This window comes from Lampris incognitus, chromosome 14, assembly GCF_029633865.1.
Source record: "Lampris incognitus isolate fLamInc1 chromosome 14, fLamInc1.hap2, whole genome shotgun sequence".
Lineage (NCBI taxonomy): Eukaryota > Metazoa > Chordata > Actinopteri > Lampriformes > Lampridae > Lampris > Lampris incognitus.
Window position 1 is genome coordinate 32,103,172 of NC_079224.1, and position 20,637 is coordinate 32,123,808.

At 42.1% G+C, this 20,637-nt stretch overlaps 1 protein-coding gene across 1 annotated transcript in view; it reads left to right on the forward strand.

The window, feature by feature from the left end:
- astn1 (astrotactin 1) overlaps positions 1-20,637 on the forward strand; it is a 552,260-nt gene that overhangs the window by 158,513 nt on the left and 373,110 nt on the right. Inside the window, exons 8-9 of the mRNA XM_056292697.1 lie at positions 6,556-6,723; positions 18,718-18,802. Coding sequence (XP_056148672.1) covers positions 6,556-6,723; positions 18,718-18,802 — 253 coding nt within the window. The remainder of the gene's footprint in view (positions 1-6,555; positions 6,724-18,717; positions 18,803-20,637) is intronic.

Consider the following 20,637-nt stretch of genomic DNA (forward strand, 5'->3'; position numbering starts at 1 on the left):
ATAATGTTCAAGATATCTAGGTAGGTTTTGTTTTTGAAATGTCTGAGTCATTAGCGGCTACATGGTAAACAGCCCATATACTGTCCTTTAGTCCATATCCAGGCTGGTTGATTTATTTTAATTTTCCTTTGGTGTCTTTGATGACATTCACTCACGTTCCCTCCTCCACGCTGTTCATTCCTCCCGATTCCTTTTTTTCCCCCTTTTTTGGTGGGGGGATTTTCCCTCCCTTTTTCTCCCCAGTTGTACCCGGCCAAATACCCCACTCTTCCAAGCTGTCCCTGGTCACTGCTCCACCCCCTCTGCCGATCCAGGGAGACTACCACATGTCTCCTGCGATACATGTGGAGTCACCAGCCGCTTCTTTTCACCTGACAGTGAGGACTTTAACCAGGGAGACGTCCCCCCATTTCCTCCTCCCCCCTCAACAGGCACCTCAACTGACCAGAAGAGATGCTAGTGCAGCGACCAGGATGCATACCCACATCCAGCTTCCCACCGCAGACAAGGCCAATTGTGTCTGTAGGGACGTCCGACTAAGCCGGAGGTAACATGGGGATTCGAACTGGCGATACTCGTGTTTGGCAGGCAACGGAATAGACCATCACACCACCCGGATGCCCCCTTCCGATTTCTTTACTTGTCGCTTTCCTTCCTCGTGAGTGTCAAAATGTGCAGCGTGTCCAATCTGATGACCAAGACACATCGAGAACTATTCATCTAGTCTGACTATGACAGTTTTAAGCAATTAAAAAAGCACCATGTCATCTGAGGGAGCCATTACTGGAGGCATTCCCTGTGTGTGTGTTTGGAGCTCGCGGGTGGGCCGATGCTGACATTTTCCAGGACTCTCCAAGGACTCCTGTCTTCTCTCACTCTTTAATGGATTTCCTCAACGCTCTCGATGAGCCGCTGATCTAATTCGCTCTCTCAAAGACAAAGGTAAATGTCAGGTCAGTCAGTCCCCTCTCGGTTTCCCGTGTGAGACCACAACAGATGTGCCCTCACAGCACAGGAGCACATGGAGGCAGGTCACGGTGACCACCCGCAGCAAACTATCCATCATCACTCCTCAGCTTGTATTTTCTGATGTGTCGAACCTCCACACAAATGAATTTCAATGGAGCACCTGCAGAGAAAAATAAAAAAAATGAAGAAGGAAGGGGGAAAAAAGCAAACAGGGGTCGGGAGTGCTTGGCCCCCGTGGGCCAAGCACTCCCGACCCCCGTTGGCTCATTGGCATTTTCCAGCTGTCATGGGAGCGAGCTGGCAGTCCAGATATATTATAGACTGTGACTTGCCTTACTCATCTATCATTTCGAGGCCTGATTTGATTCGGAGCACTGCTCCATGGTACGCGCCGGCCTGCCAGGGCCATATTAAAATTCCAGGAGTGTATCCAGGGAGGGAACTTTGAAAGGAGAGATGAAAGATTGCGAGTTCCTCCGTTGAATTCCAAACTGGGATCGATTTAGAATGTTTCCAAAAGATGTCCACACAATCTCATCAGACCTGATTTGATGTCATGATGAATCAGATGAAAATCTGGATTCTTCCGCTGAAACGAGCTGATTTATGCCAACAGATGTGGATGTGTCTGCCTTCGAGTATACCAGAAAAAAAAAGGGGGGGAGGTTCATTCACATTTCTCATTTTCTGTTATGCATTGGGGACAGTTATCATCTATCAATATTTACCATTTACCTGCTGTACCTATGGAAAACATTATCTGTTGATGTGGTGGACAGAGAGCAAAGGAGATGACAACTTTTGGTGTAATGGCCAAAATGGGAAAATGAAAAGTATACCAGAGACATGACCACACCTTAAATTTTCACCACTATTATTTAATGATCAAAACCATAAACAGTCACTATCTGAAAATAGCATGTCAATTGTGTTTTTTATATTTGTTATTTCTAACTTTTTTTCATAGTTTTTCTTTTGCTATTGGCATTCCACTTTAAAGCTTGGTTCCGGCTTTAACTGCTTGAAGGCACCATGTAAAGCTGGACATCCTCCACCTATAATGACCTTTTGCAATTCATTTTTAGAGTTGATGAATGTGAGGGCATTCCTGTCTTGCACAATAAAACTATCTTTTCAGTTTCCTCTTTCCGCTCAGAATCATGCCTTAAACATTGCAGTGTTTATTAGAATTTTTTTTATTATTATTATTCATTTCCGTTTTCTGTTAGTGGGGGGCGTCCGGGTAGCATAGCAGTCTGTTTCGTTGCCTACCAACAAGGGTATCACCGGTTTGAATCCCTGTGGTACCTCCGGCTTGGTCGGGCGTCCCTACAGACACAATTGGCCGTGTCTGAGGGTGGGAAGCCAGAGGTGGGTATGTGTCCTGGTCGCTGCACTAGCGCCTCCTCTGGTCGGTCGGGGCGCCTGTTCGGGGGCGGGGGGGACTGGAAGGAATAGCGTGATCCTCCCACACACTACGCCCCCCTGGTGAAACTCCTCACTGTCAGGTGAAAAGAAGCAGCTGGCAACTCCCCATGTATCGGAGGAGGCATGTGGTAGTCTGCAGCTCTCCCCGGATCAGCAGAGGGGGTGGAGCAGTGACCAGGACAGCTCGGAAGAGTGGGGTAATTGGCCGGATGCAATTGGGGAGAAAAAGGGGGGGGGTCCAAAAAAGAAACAAAACACTAAATGAGGGAATATTTTTTGGATAATGAATGGATGTTCAGCCCTCCAGTAGAGCTCAGAGACTTGTAGAATCTATGATAAGGAGGATTGAAGATGTTCTGGAGGTTTCTGGTGGCCCAACAGTCACTTTATGTTGGTTTTTCCTTTAATTTGTCACCCATCTGTATGTAGGTGTTCCCATTAATGCATTTCAAAACTCCTTTAAACCTTTTTTTCTCTTGTCGTGACTTTGATATTTTCCTTTGGGGAGTTAAACTGTTGAAGGTAATGGCATCAAGTCATCTGATGCTATTATAAATTGTTGACAAAGAATTGTATACAACAATATAAAGATGCCCCTTTAGAATTTAAAGGCCATGTAATAGTGAGACTTGACATGTTATATTCTGTATGGTAACATCTCCAGATGTGGTGTTAGATGTTCAGATTTATTCAAATGCCACAACACTTTATCTCTGCAAATGAAAGGAAATAATAAGCTGATGCCCAGACATCAACATCAGTAACGAGACGTTGACATCATTTTCAGACACAAAGGAAGGGATAAAGACAAGCTTTGTAATGAAAAAACAAATCTAATTAACAGCAAAGAAGAAAAAATGCATTCATTATGGCATTGCGTAGATGTTTCTTACTGGATGGCTTAGCTTGTCAGTGGCTACTGATTATAACACAACAAAACCACTCAACAAAAAAATTACATATGCCTTATCTCACTTTTGATCCATTAGTTTTAATATTTTAAGAAGGTTTTTTCCAACTGTCAAGGCCTAATATCGCAACTTCAGCTATAATAACATTCAATGATAACCTGATGTTGATTGAAATATCTCTAGGTGGGTCAAAAGAGTCTTTTAATCCACTGAATTCCTCAGCTGTCCAGAGGTATTAATGTTCAACTATGATGCTTTAACTACTTTTTATTTCTTTCCATTTTCTTCTGCTTGAGTTCATTCAGTGGTTCACAGCTACCAGTATCAGGCTCCTGGTGTTATTGCATGTCTTAAACTGGATGAGAACAATTTTGATCAGTTCGGTTTTCTGCTTCAAGTGTCTTCACTTCCATATACAGTAGCTGTTTAAGTACACTTAAAGACCGAAATCTGACCTATTCCAATGAAAACATCACCAAGTATTTGAATAGTATGGCTGTCATAGTACTTCTCCTGAGCAATGACGAGAAAGTTGAATCGCATTTATCAAAATCAAATTGTAATGGTAAAATCGGTATTATTAATTTATCCACCCATCCATTATCCAAACCACTTATCCTGCTCTCAGGGTCGCGGGGATGCTGGAGCCCATCCCAGCAGTCATTGGGCGGCAGGCGGGGAGACACCCAGCCCTGTGATGGGCCCACACACACACACACATTCACACCTACGGACAATTTAGTACGGCTGATTCACCTGACCTGCATGTCTTTGGACTGTGGGAGGAAACCAGAGCACCCGGAGGAAACTCACGCAGACACGGGGAGAACATGCAAACTCCACACAGTGGATGACGCGGGACGACCCCCAAGGTTGGGCTACCCTAGGGCTCGAACCCAGGACCTTGTTGTTGTGATGCGACCATGTTAACCACTGCACCATCGTGCCGCCCTATTATTATTATTATTATTATTATTATTATTTTGTTATTATTATTAATTCACTTGTAGACTAGTTTGGGGAGCCTTCGGCCAAGTAAGCGCTTAGATTGATGAAGTTTGCTAACACTAAATTATGTGTAGGGCAGAAATACGCATTCACCAAAACATATCTTTAGACATTATTCATCCAGTCATTATTTTTCTCCCCTCCAATTACCTCACTCTTCCGAGCCGTCCCAGTCGCTGATCCACCCCCTCTGCTGATCCAGGGAGGGCCGCAGACTACCACATGCCTCCTCCAATACATGTGGAGTCGCCAGCCACTTCTTTTCACCTGACAGTGAGGAGTTTCACCAGGGGGACGTAGTGCGAGGGAGGATCACACTATTCCCCCCAGTTCCCCCTCCCCCCTGAACCGGCACCCTGACCGACCAGAGGAGGCTCTAGTGCAGCAACCAGGACACATGCCCACATCCGACTTCCCACCCGCAGACACGGCTAATTGTGTCTGTAAGGATGCTGGACTAAGCCAGAGGTAACACAGGGATTCAAACTGGCGATCCCCATGTGGGTAGGTAGGCAACGGAATAGACCACTACGCTACCTGGATGCCCCGTCCAGACATTATTGACCAGTAACTGCAATGGTCTTCACTTAAAAATTGCTCTATGACGGTCACGAAAAACACTGGTTTCTGATTGACTGGAGGGTGTGTGTTAAAACCCTTTAATACACTAGTTATTCAGCTGAAAGTTGGTATGTAACCATAGCAACAGGTTAAATCAATAGTAGTCCAGTAACATTCAAAGCTGACCATGGTATAAGTGGGACAGTCTACTCCAAAATGTGTGTTAAAGGTTCATCTCTTTACAGGAAATCCTCCTCCACCTCCTCCGTAGAGAACTGCTCTCCACTTGGCATTCCCCCATGTCTCATCTCATCTCATCTCATCTTCAGCCTCTTCTCTGGGGTCGGGTCGCGGTGGCAGCAAGCTAAGTAGGGCACTCCAGACGTCCCTCTCCCCAGCAACACCCTCCAGCTTCTCATGGGGGATCCCAAGGTGTTCCCAGGCCAGACTGGACATGTAGTCCCTTCAGTGAGTACTGGGTCTACCCTGGGGTCTCCTCCCAGTTGGCCGTGCCCGGTAAACCTCCAAAGGAAGGCACCCAGGAGGCATCGTAATCAGATGCCCGAACCACCTCAACTGGCTCCTTTCGATGCAAAGGAGCAGCGGCTCTCCCCCGAGCTCCCTCCGGATGTCTGAGCTCCTCACCCTATCTCTAAGGCTGAGCCCAGACACACTACAGAAGAAACTCATTTCAGCTGCTTGTATCCGCGATCTCACCCTTTTGGTCACTACCCAAAGCTCATGACCATAGGTGAGGGTTGGAACGAAGATTGACTGGTAAATTGAGAGCTTTGCCTTCTGGCTCAGCTCCTTCTTCACCACAACGGTCCGGTACAACGTCCACATTACTGTTGATGCTGCACCAATCCTCCTGTCAACCTCCCACACCATCCTACCCTCACTCGTGATCAAGACTCCGAGATACTTGAACTACTTCACTTGAGGCAACAACTCATTCTTCCGCGTCATGCGTTAAAATCCTTGTCCTGGGTTATCGCTTGCTTAGTCTAATCAGCAGTAAAGGATCAAGTTCATTTTAGAACACACACACACACACACACACACACACACACACACACACACACACACCAAAAACAAAATATCTCCAACTCATAAAACTCCATTTCCAATAATCCTTCAGTCTGCCAGCCTCGCGCACTTGTTTGCAGTTTTTGGACGTATTCCTTATATTCATTATGTTCCTACAGTGTCGAGGATTTTAATTTGACTCTGCTAATTTCCTAATCAAATTATATTTAATGGTCATTTGCTGAGCAGTGTTATAATCTTTAATTGTCTTTCTTGTCCTTTTGAGTTTCATAATAAATTGTTTGGCTATTTTATAGTTGTCTTATAGGAAGTCTGATTGTGGGTTCAGTAAATGTTCAGTCTTGAATTCAACCTTTGCAAGTCCACTGCTGTCATAATAACCTGACCATGGTGATCATGAGTTGGTCCATTAAGCAATTTTTGTTTCCTTTCCCTCTCTCTCTCTCTCTCTCTCTCTCTCTCTCTCTCTCTCTCTCTCTCTCTCTCTTTCCATTCACTCCCACTTCTATACCAACCTGTTTCCCCTGCATTCCCTTGCTTCATCCATCTTCTTATACCCACTTACATATCTTCCTTCCTCCCATCGTACCTCCCCCTTTCTCTCTGCCCCTACATGCACACCTCTCAGGTTCACGGTTCATCTTACTGCAGGGAAGCCAGTTAGATGCCTCGGACTGGTTGAATCCAGCTCAGGTGCTGTTGTACTACCAGCAGAACGCCAGCGGGCCCTGGGTCAACGAACTGTGCGGACGCCGCCTGTTGGACCCCTGTGAGCATCAGTGCGACCCAGAGACAGGTCAGTCGCCGCAAAAAAAAAAAAGTGGACTTTATATTCCAGATTTTATGTATGCTGCGGAGATGTTTTTTTTTCTCTTTTATTTTTTTGTTTTATTTGTTGTTTGTTTTCCTGCTTTTTGTGCCCCTGATCACACCCAAGCTATGGGTTCACGTTGTATGACTGGGGCTACAGGGACGCTATTGGCTTTGTTTATGACAGTTATTTTAACAGACAAGTTTATTTGCATCTTACAGTCTGCATTTGGAAGTGTGTTATGTTGGTGATGTAGTTTATGAGGATAAGAATGTAATGTTGGGAGTAACATTTGAAATGCATTCATGTGGAACTAAAACTCAACGTGGATGGATGGACGATAGCTTAATAAGACTGTCAGTATGGTGGACAGTTCACAGATGCACGTGGAGGTAAAGAAGCATAAGTACAACGCTTGAGAAATAGCAACCTACTTTGACATATTGTCTCTCTGTGTCCTAAAAAATGATTGAACATTTAGCCGCTTGTGAAAATGAACAGCGTCGAAGCACAAAAACAAGGCTAATTTGTACAAATATAGGAAACCTAAGATGTAGTGTATTGTTTGATATTATTAATGCTTTGATGGATGGATGGATGGATGGATGGATGGATGGATGGATGGATGGATGGAAAGGAAATGGTAATGGCCTAAAAGGCAGTGCATTTTAGAGATCTTTGGCCACTGAGCTTTTTCCAGTCATCTGCTTCAAGAAAGGAGGCGCTAAAAAAAATCATTATATTGTGGGAGGTAGGTGGGTGGGTGGGGTTATATTGGTAATGACCTGTAACAGTCGCAAAATCTGAATAGAAATGTATTTTAAAAAATCATTACAATTAAATTGAACTCATTATATCAAAATTGTAGCATGCAATATAATTCTCTACTTGGTCATTTGCATCCATTTACTGCACTGAATAGTCACAAATTCAGATTTTTAATTTTATAATTATTATTATTATAATTATTATCTAAGTTGATGTGACCTGAATGATACTTTTTTTTCCTGATCTTTTTATTGCATTTTTGCACAGGTTTATAAGACAAACAGAACAAAATTTAAATGGGCTTATGAGTTTTGCCCCATGAAAACCAAACCCACTAACCAATAACCCACCCTCAACCCACCCAACTGCACCCTAAAATGGAGAAGCAAAACAAGTGGATGGAAAAAAAATTGTGTGTGTGTGTGTGTGTGTGTGTGTGTGTACACACACACACACACACACACACACACACACACACACACACACACACACACACACACACACACACGCATACATATATACACATGAAAGATAATAATCATAATATATGTATACACACACACACACATATATATATATATATATATATATACACACACACACACACACATATACATATGTATACATACAAATATAAATACATGTAAAATAAATTAAATAGAAAATAGAATTAGAAATTTGTTGGATGATACTCTTAATGATAATTTAGATGGATGTAAAATTTTGCATATCAGTGCAGAGGTAGTACTTTTTATTTTTATTTCATTTACTTGAATGAACTGATAGAGAGGCCTTTGAAGATCAGTTACTATATTGGTATAGTAGAAGAACACCAGCATCTACTCAGTAATCCATGTACAAAATGCACAAAAATTTTAATTTGAGATCATTTCTTTTTAAACAACATACTTGTCATGACCAAAATAAAGAAGAAAAGTTAATTATTTTTATCAGGTTGGGTCAAACATTTTGTAAGTTATAAATTTACTTGTGTACAACACAGTTTAGACATTCATAATGACTGAGGTATTTTTTTTCACACAATTTTTCATGCCTAAAGATAGAAAATTTTGCACTATTTTTGGTAAATTTTTATTATGTATTATCTGTTTCATGAGATACATGGGTTATGTGTACTGTTGTACTTTTTGTATGGTTGTTTTGGTAAGAAAACAATGGTTGAAATGAAAGCAACAATTGATGTACATTGTTGTAAATCAATTGCTACGCAACCTGAAATTAAAAGACAATGTTGTGGCCATGGATAGGCTTTTTCATAAGTGTGAACAAAATAAAAAAACAACACCGGTAATACCAAACCCATTTAAATGCACAGAAAATAAACCGTACATGTGAGACACACCAAAGTGACAATTTTTTCAATAGTGGCCTGAACAAAGCAAGGGTTGATAAACATTATTGATAGACATATAGAAAAATAAACATTTTACATATAAGTACAGCCATGAATGTTTAGTGTGCACATACTAATGGTTATAGTACAATACATAAAAACAAAATACATACAATACATAAAAATATATAATATATAATATATTATATAATATATATAATTAATAAATATAATACATGAAAACATACAATTTGTATGTTTATATAAGTCCATACTAATGTTATTATCCCGAATATAATATATATATATATATATATATATATACACTACCGTTCAAAAGTTTGGGATCACCCAAACAATTTTGTGTTTTCCATGAAAAGTCACACTTATTCACCACCATATGTTGTGAAATGAATAGAAAATAGAGTCAAGACATTGACAAGGTTAGAAATAATGATTTGTATTTGAAATAAGATTTTTTTTACATCAAACTTTGCTTTCGTCAAAGAATCCTCCATTTGCAGCAATTACAGCATTGCAGACCTTTGGCATTCTTGCTGTTAATTTGTTGAGGTAATCTGGAGAAATTGCACCCCACGCTTCCAGAAGCAGCTCCCACAAGTTGGATTGGTTGGATGGGCACTTCTTTGAGCAGATTGAGTTTCTGGAGCATCACATTTGTGGGGTCAATTAAATGCTCAAAATGGCCAGAAAAAGAGAACTTTCATCTGAAACTCGACAGTCTATTCTTGTTCTTAGAAATGAAGGCTATTCCATGCGAGAAATTGCTAAGAAATTGAAGATTTCCTACACCGGTGTGTACTACTCCCTTCAGAGGACAGCACAAACAGGCTCTAACCAGAGTAGAAAAAGAAGTGGGAGGCCGCGTTGCACAACTGAGCAAGAAGATAAGTACATTAGAGTCTCTAGTTTGAGAAACAGACGCCTCACAGGTCCCCAACTGGCATCTTCATTAAATAGTACCTGTTAGAGCCTGTTTGTGCTGTCCTCTGAAGGGAGTAGTACACACCGGTGTAGGAAATCTTCAATTTCTTAGCAATTTCTCGCATGGAATAGCCTTCATTTCTAAGAACAAGAATAGACTGTCGAGTTTCAGATGAAAGTTCTCTTTTTCTGGCCATTTTGAGCGTTTAATTGACCCCACAAATGTGATGCTCCAGAAACTCAATCTGCTCAAAGAAGTGCCCATCCAACCAATCCAACTTGTGGGAGCTGCTTCTGGAAGCGTGGGGTGCAATTTCTCCAGATTACCTCAACAAATTAACAGCTAGAATGCCAAAGGTCTGCAATGCTGTAATTGCTGCAAATGGAGGATTCTTTGACGAAAGCAAACTTTGATGTAAAAAAAATCTTATTTCAAATACAAATCATTATTTCTAACCTTGTCAATGTCTTGACTCTATTTTCTATTCATTTCACAACATATGGTGGTGAATAAGTGTGACTTTTCATGGAAAACACGAAATTGTTTGGGTGATCCCAAACTTTTGAACGGTAGTGTATATATAATAGAATAAAAATATAATACATAAAAACATACAATTTATATGTTCATATAAGTCCATACTAATGTTATAATCCCAAAATCATGCCTCTCCAACCTTGAAACAAGTCTTGTGTAGGTACTGTGCAGTCTGTTTTGTTCAAGTCACAATCAACATTTGTTGTGATGACAACAGTGTTGTAATAAGACAGAATCGCAGAACATTCTGATTCGAAGCAAGTTCTTTATCACTCTCCCCAGTTGAAATATATTTTGATCTTCCCACCATCTAAATTCAGCATGAAGAAAGTGGGAGTGTGTAAAACAGAATATTATAGTACATCTTTTGTATGAAAAAGAAAGAAACAATTTGGCTCGCTGGGAAAAAAAAAAAGAAGCAAGTTACTCCTGTGTTTCTCCATACTGTCTGAAATTGCAGAACTGCATCATTAATGGGTCTTCACTTTGCTTCACGTTCAGCAGAATGTACAATGAGATGGTTCAAATGAGTTACTGTCGCAGATCAGCTTTAAACATTGTGATCCACGCACAATTTTAAACTCCATAAAATCAAAAAATCCCAAAAGAAATCCTGTGAAAAAAGCTGTCGACTATCAAGGGTAAAGACAATGATATGATATAAGATTTATCATTCAGAAACAAAAACTGCCATCGTTTTATCCTAATTATGGTTTTAAGAAACAGTTGCCTGGTGTATGACTTCTTTGTTGTTTACATCTGTTATTAGCATATTTCTACCCAACAAATGGAAAAGTTGGACATGTGACTTGTCTGCTTTTGAATGATTCTAACACACACACACACACACACACACACACACACACATGCATACATCCCTACTTCCCCTCTCCATGAAATGAAATATGGACCAGCAGCAATGTTTCAAAGCCCCCCCCCACCACCACCACCACCACCATCATGCATTCTTAATGAAACTCTCTGAAATCTCTGTGCATGCATGTTTGGGTGTAAGCTTAGTGTATGTGTGTGCGCCGTGCACTTTGTGTGAGATTGCGACAATACGTCTGCAGTATGCGTGCTTGGATGTGAGTGTAACTGAGCATGAGCTCCAAGGAGATTGCAGCGGCACTATAGATAGCTTCAATCCAGTCCCCTTCCCTCCTGGAGGAGATACTGATGAAAACTGAGATGGGCTGCGACAATATCTGTGCCGCTTCTGCTAGACATTAGAAGGAACTGTGAATTTTTTAACGCCTAGTACCTTCTCTCTCGCGCTGCCACTCTTTTGGATGCAGCGTAGGGCTCTCGCTTACAGGCTGCTTTTGCGCCGCAGCTTTTCCCCATTCTTTGTCCCCCGCCTGGAGTCTGTGGGACATTTGTGGAACGCAAACAGACGTGGACGGGCCTCTGGTGACGCACGTTCCCACTTCATAACCCACCGACTGTATTAATGTGACTGCATAATGGATAATTCCGAGAATATCTGTGATGAGCGGATTTATTTGGCACGCACGTGGCGCCTCGGTTCGTTCAGGGCAACTTGCAGCACCGCTGTAACCGTCTGCACAACACTTTGCAGTTCCAGACTGCACAAGGATGCTTCACTTGCTTTTCTTTCTTTTTTTTTCATATTACAAATACTTCTCCATTCTACTTTTGCAGACTTAAATGGCAATTAAAACAGGACGGCTGCTGGCGGAGTTCAGCTGTAATGAGATAAGCCTAAATGAAACACTCCAGTTGCTGTCATCTCACCATTTTTTGCGGCATTAAGTTTAAGATGGACATAATTTAGCCTGTCATTCAAACCATGAAATAAGCTTTCTGGTCCTGCAAGCTGTGCCATACATTTCAATTCTTCCACTGCTTTATTTAACAGGAGAGTGGTTATATTCAGACCTAGCTTCCCGTTGGACGCACTGCCAGGGAGCTAGGTGGAAATGAAGCTAGGGGATTTCAAAAGGTTTATGAGCAGGCCGTGCCAAACTCTTTAAAACAACATGATTCAGCTAATACATAATGGGAGGAAAAATGCAGTACATATCTCAAGTGAATAAACAACTCAGCGAGGACCGGTGCTGCATATGTTTTATAATGAGCTTTTTTGAAATGAATATGAGTTGCGCCTCACAGTTTTCAGTTTGGTTTGGGGCAGTTCGGTGTGATTTGGTTGTTGGTTGGGAGAATTGGGAGCTGAAGCTGTCCTCATATCAGTGGCTTTGAGAAGGCATACAAGAGGTTTAATCTCTATGAAATTAAGTACCATACGTAAGTTTATTTTAGTCAAACCCTAGTCTCCAGCCCCTGCTAGGGTACTTAAACAGAGTGTAGGCTGCCCAAGAAAAAGGGAACTTGAGCCAGGAACACATTAGATGATTTAAAGGCCAATTTATATATATATATATATATATATATATATATATATATATATATATATATATATATATATATATATATTTACACACACACAACCTCCCCCCTTTTTCTCCCCAATTACCCCACTTTCCGAGCCATCCTGGTCACTGCTCCACCCCCTCTGCTGATCTGGGGAGGGCTGCAGACTATCACATGTCTCCTCCAATACATGTGGAGTCACCAGCCGCTTCTTTTCACCTGACAGTGAGGAGTTTCACTCGGGGGACATAGCATGTGGGAGGATCATGCTATTCCCCCCAGTTCCCCCTCCCCCCTGAACAGGCGCCCCGACCAACCAGAGGAGACGCTAATGCAGGGACCAGGACACATACCCACATCCGGCTTCCCACCTGCAGACATGGCTAATTGTGTCTGTAGGGATGCCCGACCAAGCCGGAGGCAACACTGGGATTCGATCTGGTGATCCCCGTGTTTGGCAGGCAACAGAACAGACCACCACACCACCCGGGCGCCCTTAAAGGCCAGTTATAACCCTGATATTTTCATGATCATGGAAGATCCTCCCTGCCTGTGCAAAATAGGGCAGCTCACCATAAACAGTCAGCCCACGTTATCTTGTAAATATGTGGGGGGTTTAAGATTTAAATCACTTGCCTCCCAATTGAGTCTTTCCACCACCCGGAGCTGTTATAAAACACATTTGATTTTCATGACTCAAATCAAGACAAGTTATAATAGTCTAGTGCTGTGTGAGCTGGTCAACGACAAATAAAGTTAAGTAAAGTAGGTTGGAAAGACTTGAAATCTGACAGCGTTAACTGTTAGCTGTGCAATGCCTTGCCTTTTAACAGTCTGATACTATTACAAAAGTCATGCAGTCTCTCTGGGGCTTGTTGAATTGTTTAATAAAACTTTCCACATGTTTAGAGTGTCCCTTTTCACTGCACTTCTTTTAGCTGAAGCGTCTGATACTTGTGACATTGACAGTGCAATAGGGAACTTTTTTTTCCTACATTCTGTATTTGCATGTAATATTTTTAGGATCTGGGAAGGTAGTGAACAGGAACTCCCAGAGCTACAATACAGCAATTAAATACTGAACTAAAATGTCAGATCTTTGTTAAGAAAAAAAAAGTAGGGCTACACTTCCTTATTCGTTATTCATCAGTGACTTAGATTTTGTTTAATAAAAAAAAAACAAGAACTTAATTCTGTTGTATTACATTCTGTTGTATTATATGGCCAAAATAGCCAAGACTTAATGACATGCTGGTATTTTGTCTGTCCAAACTTGATTAAGAATAGAAACAGCCCGATGATGTTAAAGCAGCAAATTCTTCTTTTTTTCTTTATTATCTTTTTGGCATTTTTTTATACCTTTATTAGAAAGAGACAGTGGAGGCAGACAGGAAATGGGAGCGAGTGAGAAGGGTGAGACATGCAATAAAGGCCAGCACGCTACTCATTCGGTTACGGAGATGCCCATAAAGCAGTATACTCTTAAGGATTATACAAAAAGTGCAACATTTGGCATATTTCAAATGTGCCATTATCGGAAAATAATCTAGGGTAGACCTACTTCGAGTCATGTTTCTAAGCTTTTTCATTGTCTATGCAGCTGCACATGTGTGTGATCACAGATTATAAAGGACAATTTTTTTTCCTCCCCTGTCTCTGGGCATGGGCAACAGAAATAAAGAGCAAAGTCCTTACCCAGCCACCCCCCCGAAAAATGGGGTTTAAAAAAGGTTGTAAAGAAAAGTGAGTCACTTAGTGCCTCGCTTTTTATAACAACATGCTGTCAGATATTGTTAGATTGTGAGTTAGCATGACCTCATAGTTGGGCTTAAGTTTACCTGCATGCCAGCTGCCATCACGTAACGCTTTCTGTTGGTATCTGAGAAATGACTCAATGGCGGTGATGAGAGAATGAATATGCGAGTTCTGGTTTAATAACTTAACCATACTCAATCATATCTGGCTCTCACCTGCTGCCTGCTTTTGTATTCACCATCTCCAAATGTAAAACCTCTGCGTGCTTTACAGAACATTTAATACCTAATGTGATGGTAGGTGTTGTAATGTAAATGCCGAGGTAAAAATCATAACACACTGGCGGTTGCCCTTTTCCTATTGACACAGGTCTATACCCCAGTGTCGCCCCCTTTTGCTTGTTCTCTGTATAACACAGTAGCGAACCGTGAGTCTAACCTTGGCCGTCTGACCAGACTTCCCTCATTAGGGGGAGAAAAAAAAAGAAAACCAAACTACCAGCCTAGCTTACTGTGTCCTCTCCTATAGTACTGCAAAAGTTACCTATGACAATTCCAGCTCTGAAACAAAAAATAAGACGTTAGTCCAGCCTAGGCAATGCAATGAACAAACAGCACAGAGAGAGAGAGTTATCTAATTTCTAAACAAAATGCAAATTCTCCTTGCAAATAATTGCATCATCACACAAGCTGTGTGATGATGCGATATTCACACCATATTCACACTTGAGCAGAATATGGTGGCAGCAGGTAGGGATGCAAAACTCATGACAGCCAGCCCCTCATACCACATAAAACCAACAAAATGTTATATGTGAGCCTCCGCATCATGACACCAGACACACAGCCAAGCAACCAATAGCAACAGACACTTCAGAACCATGGACAGTGAGCAGTGATCATTTGTGAACTCACCATCACAAACAAGCAATATTGCTGATAAATAATATTATTAGATTGGCACAGTGGCCTATTAGATATATATGTTGCGGCAAATGTGCATAATGACCAATGAGTTGGTAAATTTACAGACTGACGGGTAATTCTGCATAATGACCGTTTTCTTAAATACACGTTGACATATCAAAACAGTGGCAGCGGTGGCCTATTTCATTTTAAATAATTTACCAAAATAAGCTCTGTCGTAGGTCTTCCTTTGCCGATTAACTCTGACTTTTCATTAAAAATTAATCTTGAAAAGGGAGGGGATAATAAATTTGCAACGGCGTCTTCCTCACTAGCGGTAACGTTACTCGTGGCATCGATCATGAACGAACAAGCTAACTAGCTAGCTAGTTTATTGAACTAGCTAGCTAGTTTATTGACTTTTTTAGTGATTCATGTTCCTCCGCACTGGGAGGAAGTTGTCATAAAATTAGTGATAAGATAGCCCACCCATTTAGAGGGTAGATATGAATGGTCAGTTTTACTGTCATTTGAAATTACTCTCTATTGCTCACCTCTGTAAGATCACAGCTGGACCACCAATCACAGAGCTGAAAGGATAGCATTTTCTTCCCAACAACTGCAGAGGCAGCAAAATTCTGTTAGGGAGACAAAGGAGCTTCTTTCATTCAACCCTTGACATTCCAATACAAACTGAATAGGCAGGTTTGAACGGTTTATTTCCTCAGAAATATTTTGATTAGATATTGATTATCAAATTATGAATTCATAAAATAAAATTAGAACTGATGAGTTTTTTTGGGGGGGGATTCCCCCCCCTTTTTTTCCTCCCCGGTTGTACCCAGCCAGCTACCCCACTCTTCCAAGGTGTCCCAGTCACTGCTCCACCCCCTCTGCCGATCCGGGGAGGGCTGCAGACTACCACATGCCTCCTCTGATACATGTGGAGTCGCCAGCCGCTTCTTTTCACCTGACAGTGAGGAGTTTTGCCAGAGGGACGTAGTGTGTGGGAAGATCACGCTATTTCCCCCAGTTTCCCCTCCCTCCTGAACAGGCGTCCCGACTGACCAGAGGAGGCGCTAGTGCAATGACCAGGACACATACCCACATCTGGCTTCCCACCCGCAGACACAGTAATTGTATCTGTAGGGACACCTGACCAAGCCGGAGCTAACACAGGGAGTCGAACCAGTGATGCAGTGAAATAGACTCATGCTACCCGGGTGCCTGAACTGGTCACTTTTTAAATATTATACTTTGGAATATCTTGAAGGCTCTGATGGTTTCCGTCTGGTATAATATGAGCATAGCATGTTTTACCTGTCACTCTAGAGTAACCTTCAAAACTTAAAGTGAGCCCCCATCAATCTTACTGAAAGATGTCAAGGAACACATTACTCCCGAGAGCTGACAGCAGAATAAGAAAGGATGCTCCAGTGTTTTTAGTTAATAAGCTTCAGTTAACCAAGAGAGTCAGTCAGAGGTGAACCACCATCAAATCCAGCTGTGTGTTCCACATGTACAGTTGAGGCGAGTGATTCAAAATCTCTCCAGCACTTAATTATTCTAGCTCCCAGTTATAAGATGAACTTCATTTCCGTGTCATCTCAGTGCCGCCAGTTTGAGACAGTGATGAAAGCTTCTATTGCAAAAATGCCTAATGAAAGATTGTTCTTGCTGTCAGAGTTGTTCATCTGCGTTGCCTTCGTATGTTTTCGAGTGTATTGAGGTCTTGTAAAAAGGTGGTTTGAGAAAGCCGGGCCCAGAGGAGTGCCAAATATGTCTTCAGTAAATAATCACTGTGCCAAGTCCCTTTATTCATTAAATAGGGACTAATCACTGCCCTAATTACTTCCCATCCAAGCAGTGATGGGTGTTTTTCAATCAGCAGGATTAGCTAAATGTGGACACAAAAGGCAGAGTCTAAGTCTAGATGTTTGGGATAATGAGTCTAATTTAACTTGAATATTACCTCTCAGGGTGTTAAGCAGTCTTTCATATTCAGCAAGTCATTTCTGTTATTTTGGAAACTCGTCAGGCTGTGTAGACCTCATTGTGTCTCTCAAAATATGTCTTGAAATGCAGGACTAATTTACCTTGGCAGGTGAAGCCAAGCATCATCACCCCCACCGGCTGTGTCGACTTCAGCAAATGTGAAGTTTATGGAATGAGGTTTAGAGAGGTTGTGGAAATCAAATTGATATAAAAACATCGACAAACACCTCAGAACCGTTGCATTGCTAACCTTTTTGGACAAGGCAGCCATATTTATATAAAGTTAAGCATTCATCAATAACTTAGAACATGCTGATTTTTTTGATTTTTTGATTTTTACATTGGTTTGGCTTCAGAGCCAGAAAATGATTCAGACAAGCTAACTTTAGCTCTTTCTAACCAGTGCAAAAGCATCAATTTTACACGTTAGCCATCTAACCAGGATATGATGTAAACAATGTGTAACCTTTGCTACCCTATTAGAAATATGCAGTCAATACGAGGCCTGCTTCCAATTATAAACTTAAGAAATGAGTCCGTGTTATCCTGTTTACAACAAAGTCACACTAAAGTTGTGACTCACTTCTATGACAATATGTGTCCTGGCGTTCAAGTATGTTGGTGAACTGCCTACCGGTGCCATGACACATATAGTGGACAAACTGGTAGATGACCAGCAAATTGACTCGCTGTAACTGGCCTGCAAGGAGAGCAGATTATGATTGCTTTAGCTAGGTTTGTCTTGATGCATGCTCAATAGTCGGGGCGTCTGGGTAGCGTGGCGGTCTATTCTGTTGCCATCAACATGGGGCTCATGGCTCGCTGGTTCGAATCCCCATGTTACCTCCGGCTTGGTCCGCGTCCTTACAGACACGATTGGCCGTGTCTGCGGATGGGAAGCTGGATGTGGGTAGGTGTCCTGGTCACTGCACTAGCGCCTCCTCTGGTAGGCCGGGGCACCTGTTTTGGGGAGAGGGGGTGCGCGGACAGCGTGATCCTTCCATGCACTACATCCCTGTGGTGAAACACCTCACTGTCGGGTGAAAAGAAGCGGCTGGCGACTCCACATGTATCGGAGGAGGCATGTGGTAGTCTGCAGCCCTCATGGAGCAGCAACCGGGACAGCTCGGAAGAGTGGGGTGATTGGCCAGATACAATTGGGGTGGAAAAAGGGGGAAAATCTAAAAAAAAAAATGTATTCAGATGAACTGATTCAACTTTCTTTGATAGTGGAAAAAGAAAGATTTACTGTACCTTCAAGTTTTGCTTAATGAACATTTTAAAATGACCTTCCTGAGTCTTTGTGCTTTTTCTGTTTGCAGGTGAATGTCTTTGCCTGGATGGCTATATGAAGGACCCAGTCCACAAGCACCTCTGCATCCGCAATGAGTGGGGGCCCAATCAAGGGTAAGTTATGGTAATCACCTCATGATGGCTCTTATGATAGCTTATTAACGGGCTAAAAATCAGTGGGAAAAGAATTGACGCCAAGGGACGGCAGGGCCCCTAAAGCATTATTAAAGACCATTTATTTGCATGGAAGAAATGAGCCGAGAAGAAATGGGATGTTGTGAAATGCCAACTAGAAATTCCTTATCGAGACAAATACTGGGTGGTAAGCAATACTTTAACATCCACAGATTCATAAACAAGTAATTAGTAAAATACCTCCGCTGTAGTGCTGCTCATCATGTTGTTAATGTTTTGTTTTTTTTGTTTCACTGAAAGATATTGATGTTATTCCAAGATTAAAACTAAGATCAGTTTAAGTTGCAAATATGTGCCTTTCAGTGCAGTGAATGTGCGTTCATGGCAAATATCTAGCAGTATCCAGGGTAGAATTCAAATAATGTTTATGAAATTATGGGGGGGGGGGGGCCTTTGGTAATGGTGGCTTAGTGATGGTGTGGATGGTGGGGGTTGGCGTTTTTTCTGGTATGCTTTTCAAGCTACCTATTTCTTGAGGTGTAAGGCCGCACTGTCATATATTTAAATCATCCCGTTGAATCGCTTTCTTTTTTCAAAATTTTTTTCTCAGTGAAATAAATGAGGTCTCCGGTGCTTTTTCAGAAACTCCATAACAGTTTAATTGGGGTTTATATCTGGTTATTGAAAAAGTCCTTGACATTTGGCTAACACCTCTTTCCGTAATGTTCGCACCCGCAGGTTGACCACTCAATGGCTCGTGAATAGGAGCTTTGCCAACATGAGGTTACTGCTCCCATTACAGAAGATATGGTGTGAACTATGAAAAAATATTTGCTTTTCACTGAATCGAAGCGTTTTACTATCCCGTTTGAGGATTTTTTTTTATATATATATATACAATGGTGCATGACACAGGCAGAGTGACTGGAGAGATGGTTGGGTGAGGATGAGGACAGTATTGCGATTAAAGGTCAGGGTTCACATTTCAGCATATGATGTCGACAGTATGTGGCATTTGCCTTGGACTCACTGATCTATCAGGACATGTCGCGTTCCCTGTGTTTTGACAGTGCCCTGTACCAGGTTCAGTAAAAGTTCATAATTTCTTCTTGTTCTTCTTTCGGCTTGGTACCTGTTTCCCAGAGATTGCCACAGCGGATTTGATAGTTTCCATCGGTACCCTGTAAGGGCACAGCACCGATGGCGGTCTTGTCAATCTGCATGATGATTTGGCAAAATTTTATGCCGGATGCCCATCCTGACACAACCACTAACCCTATGGACAAGTTCCTGATTTAATTCTCTCTTTTTTCTTATTGGGTGCCCTATAATTTTAAGGTAGCAGTGCTTTAAGAAAGACATGTGCAAACAATTGCAAGGGAAGTGGAAACATGTTCAGCGTAAGAGTTGAAACCCCCCCCCCGCCCACACACACACACACACACACACACAAACACACACACACCATCGGCAGTCACTTCGGGGCAAGTATGGCCATCCTCCCTGTGGATTCTGGGTCCCTCTGGGTCCTCAGGTGGGTGTAGAGGCTGATCCTGGAGCCGCATAAGGGGAGGACGCCTGTGCATGACAGCTTTTTACATGGAGTGGTTGATACACCTGCAACCACCACACGGTCCTTGGCAGGGGGTGGCCAGAGTTCAATGGCATGGAGAACCAAGATGGTTGGGGACCACCCTCTGTTGCAGCCTTCATCCGCCTTCACTGCCATTGTGACCAGGAGACATCTTCCGCCAGTTCCACCATTGAGGTCTTTGTTGGATCGCACTTCATCTGGAACCTCCCCCTGGACCTGT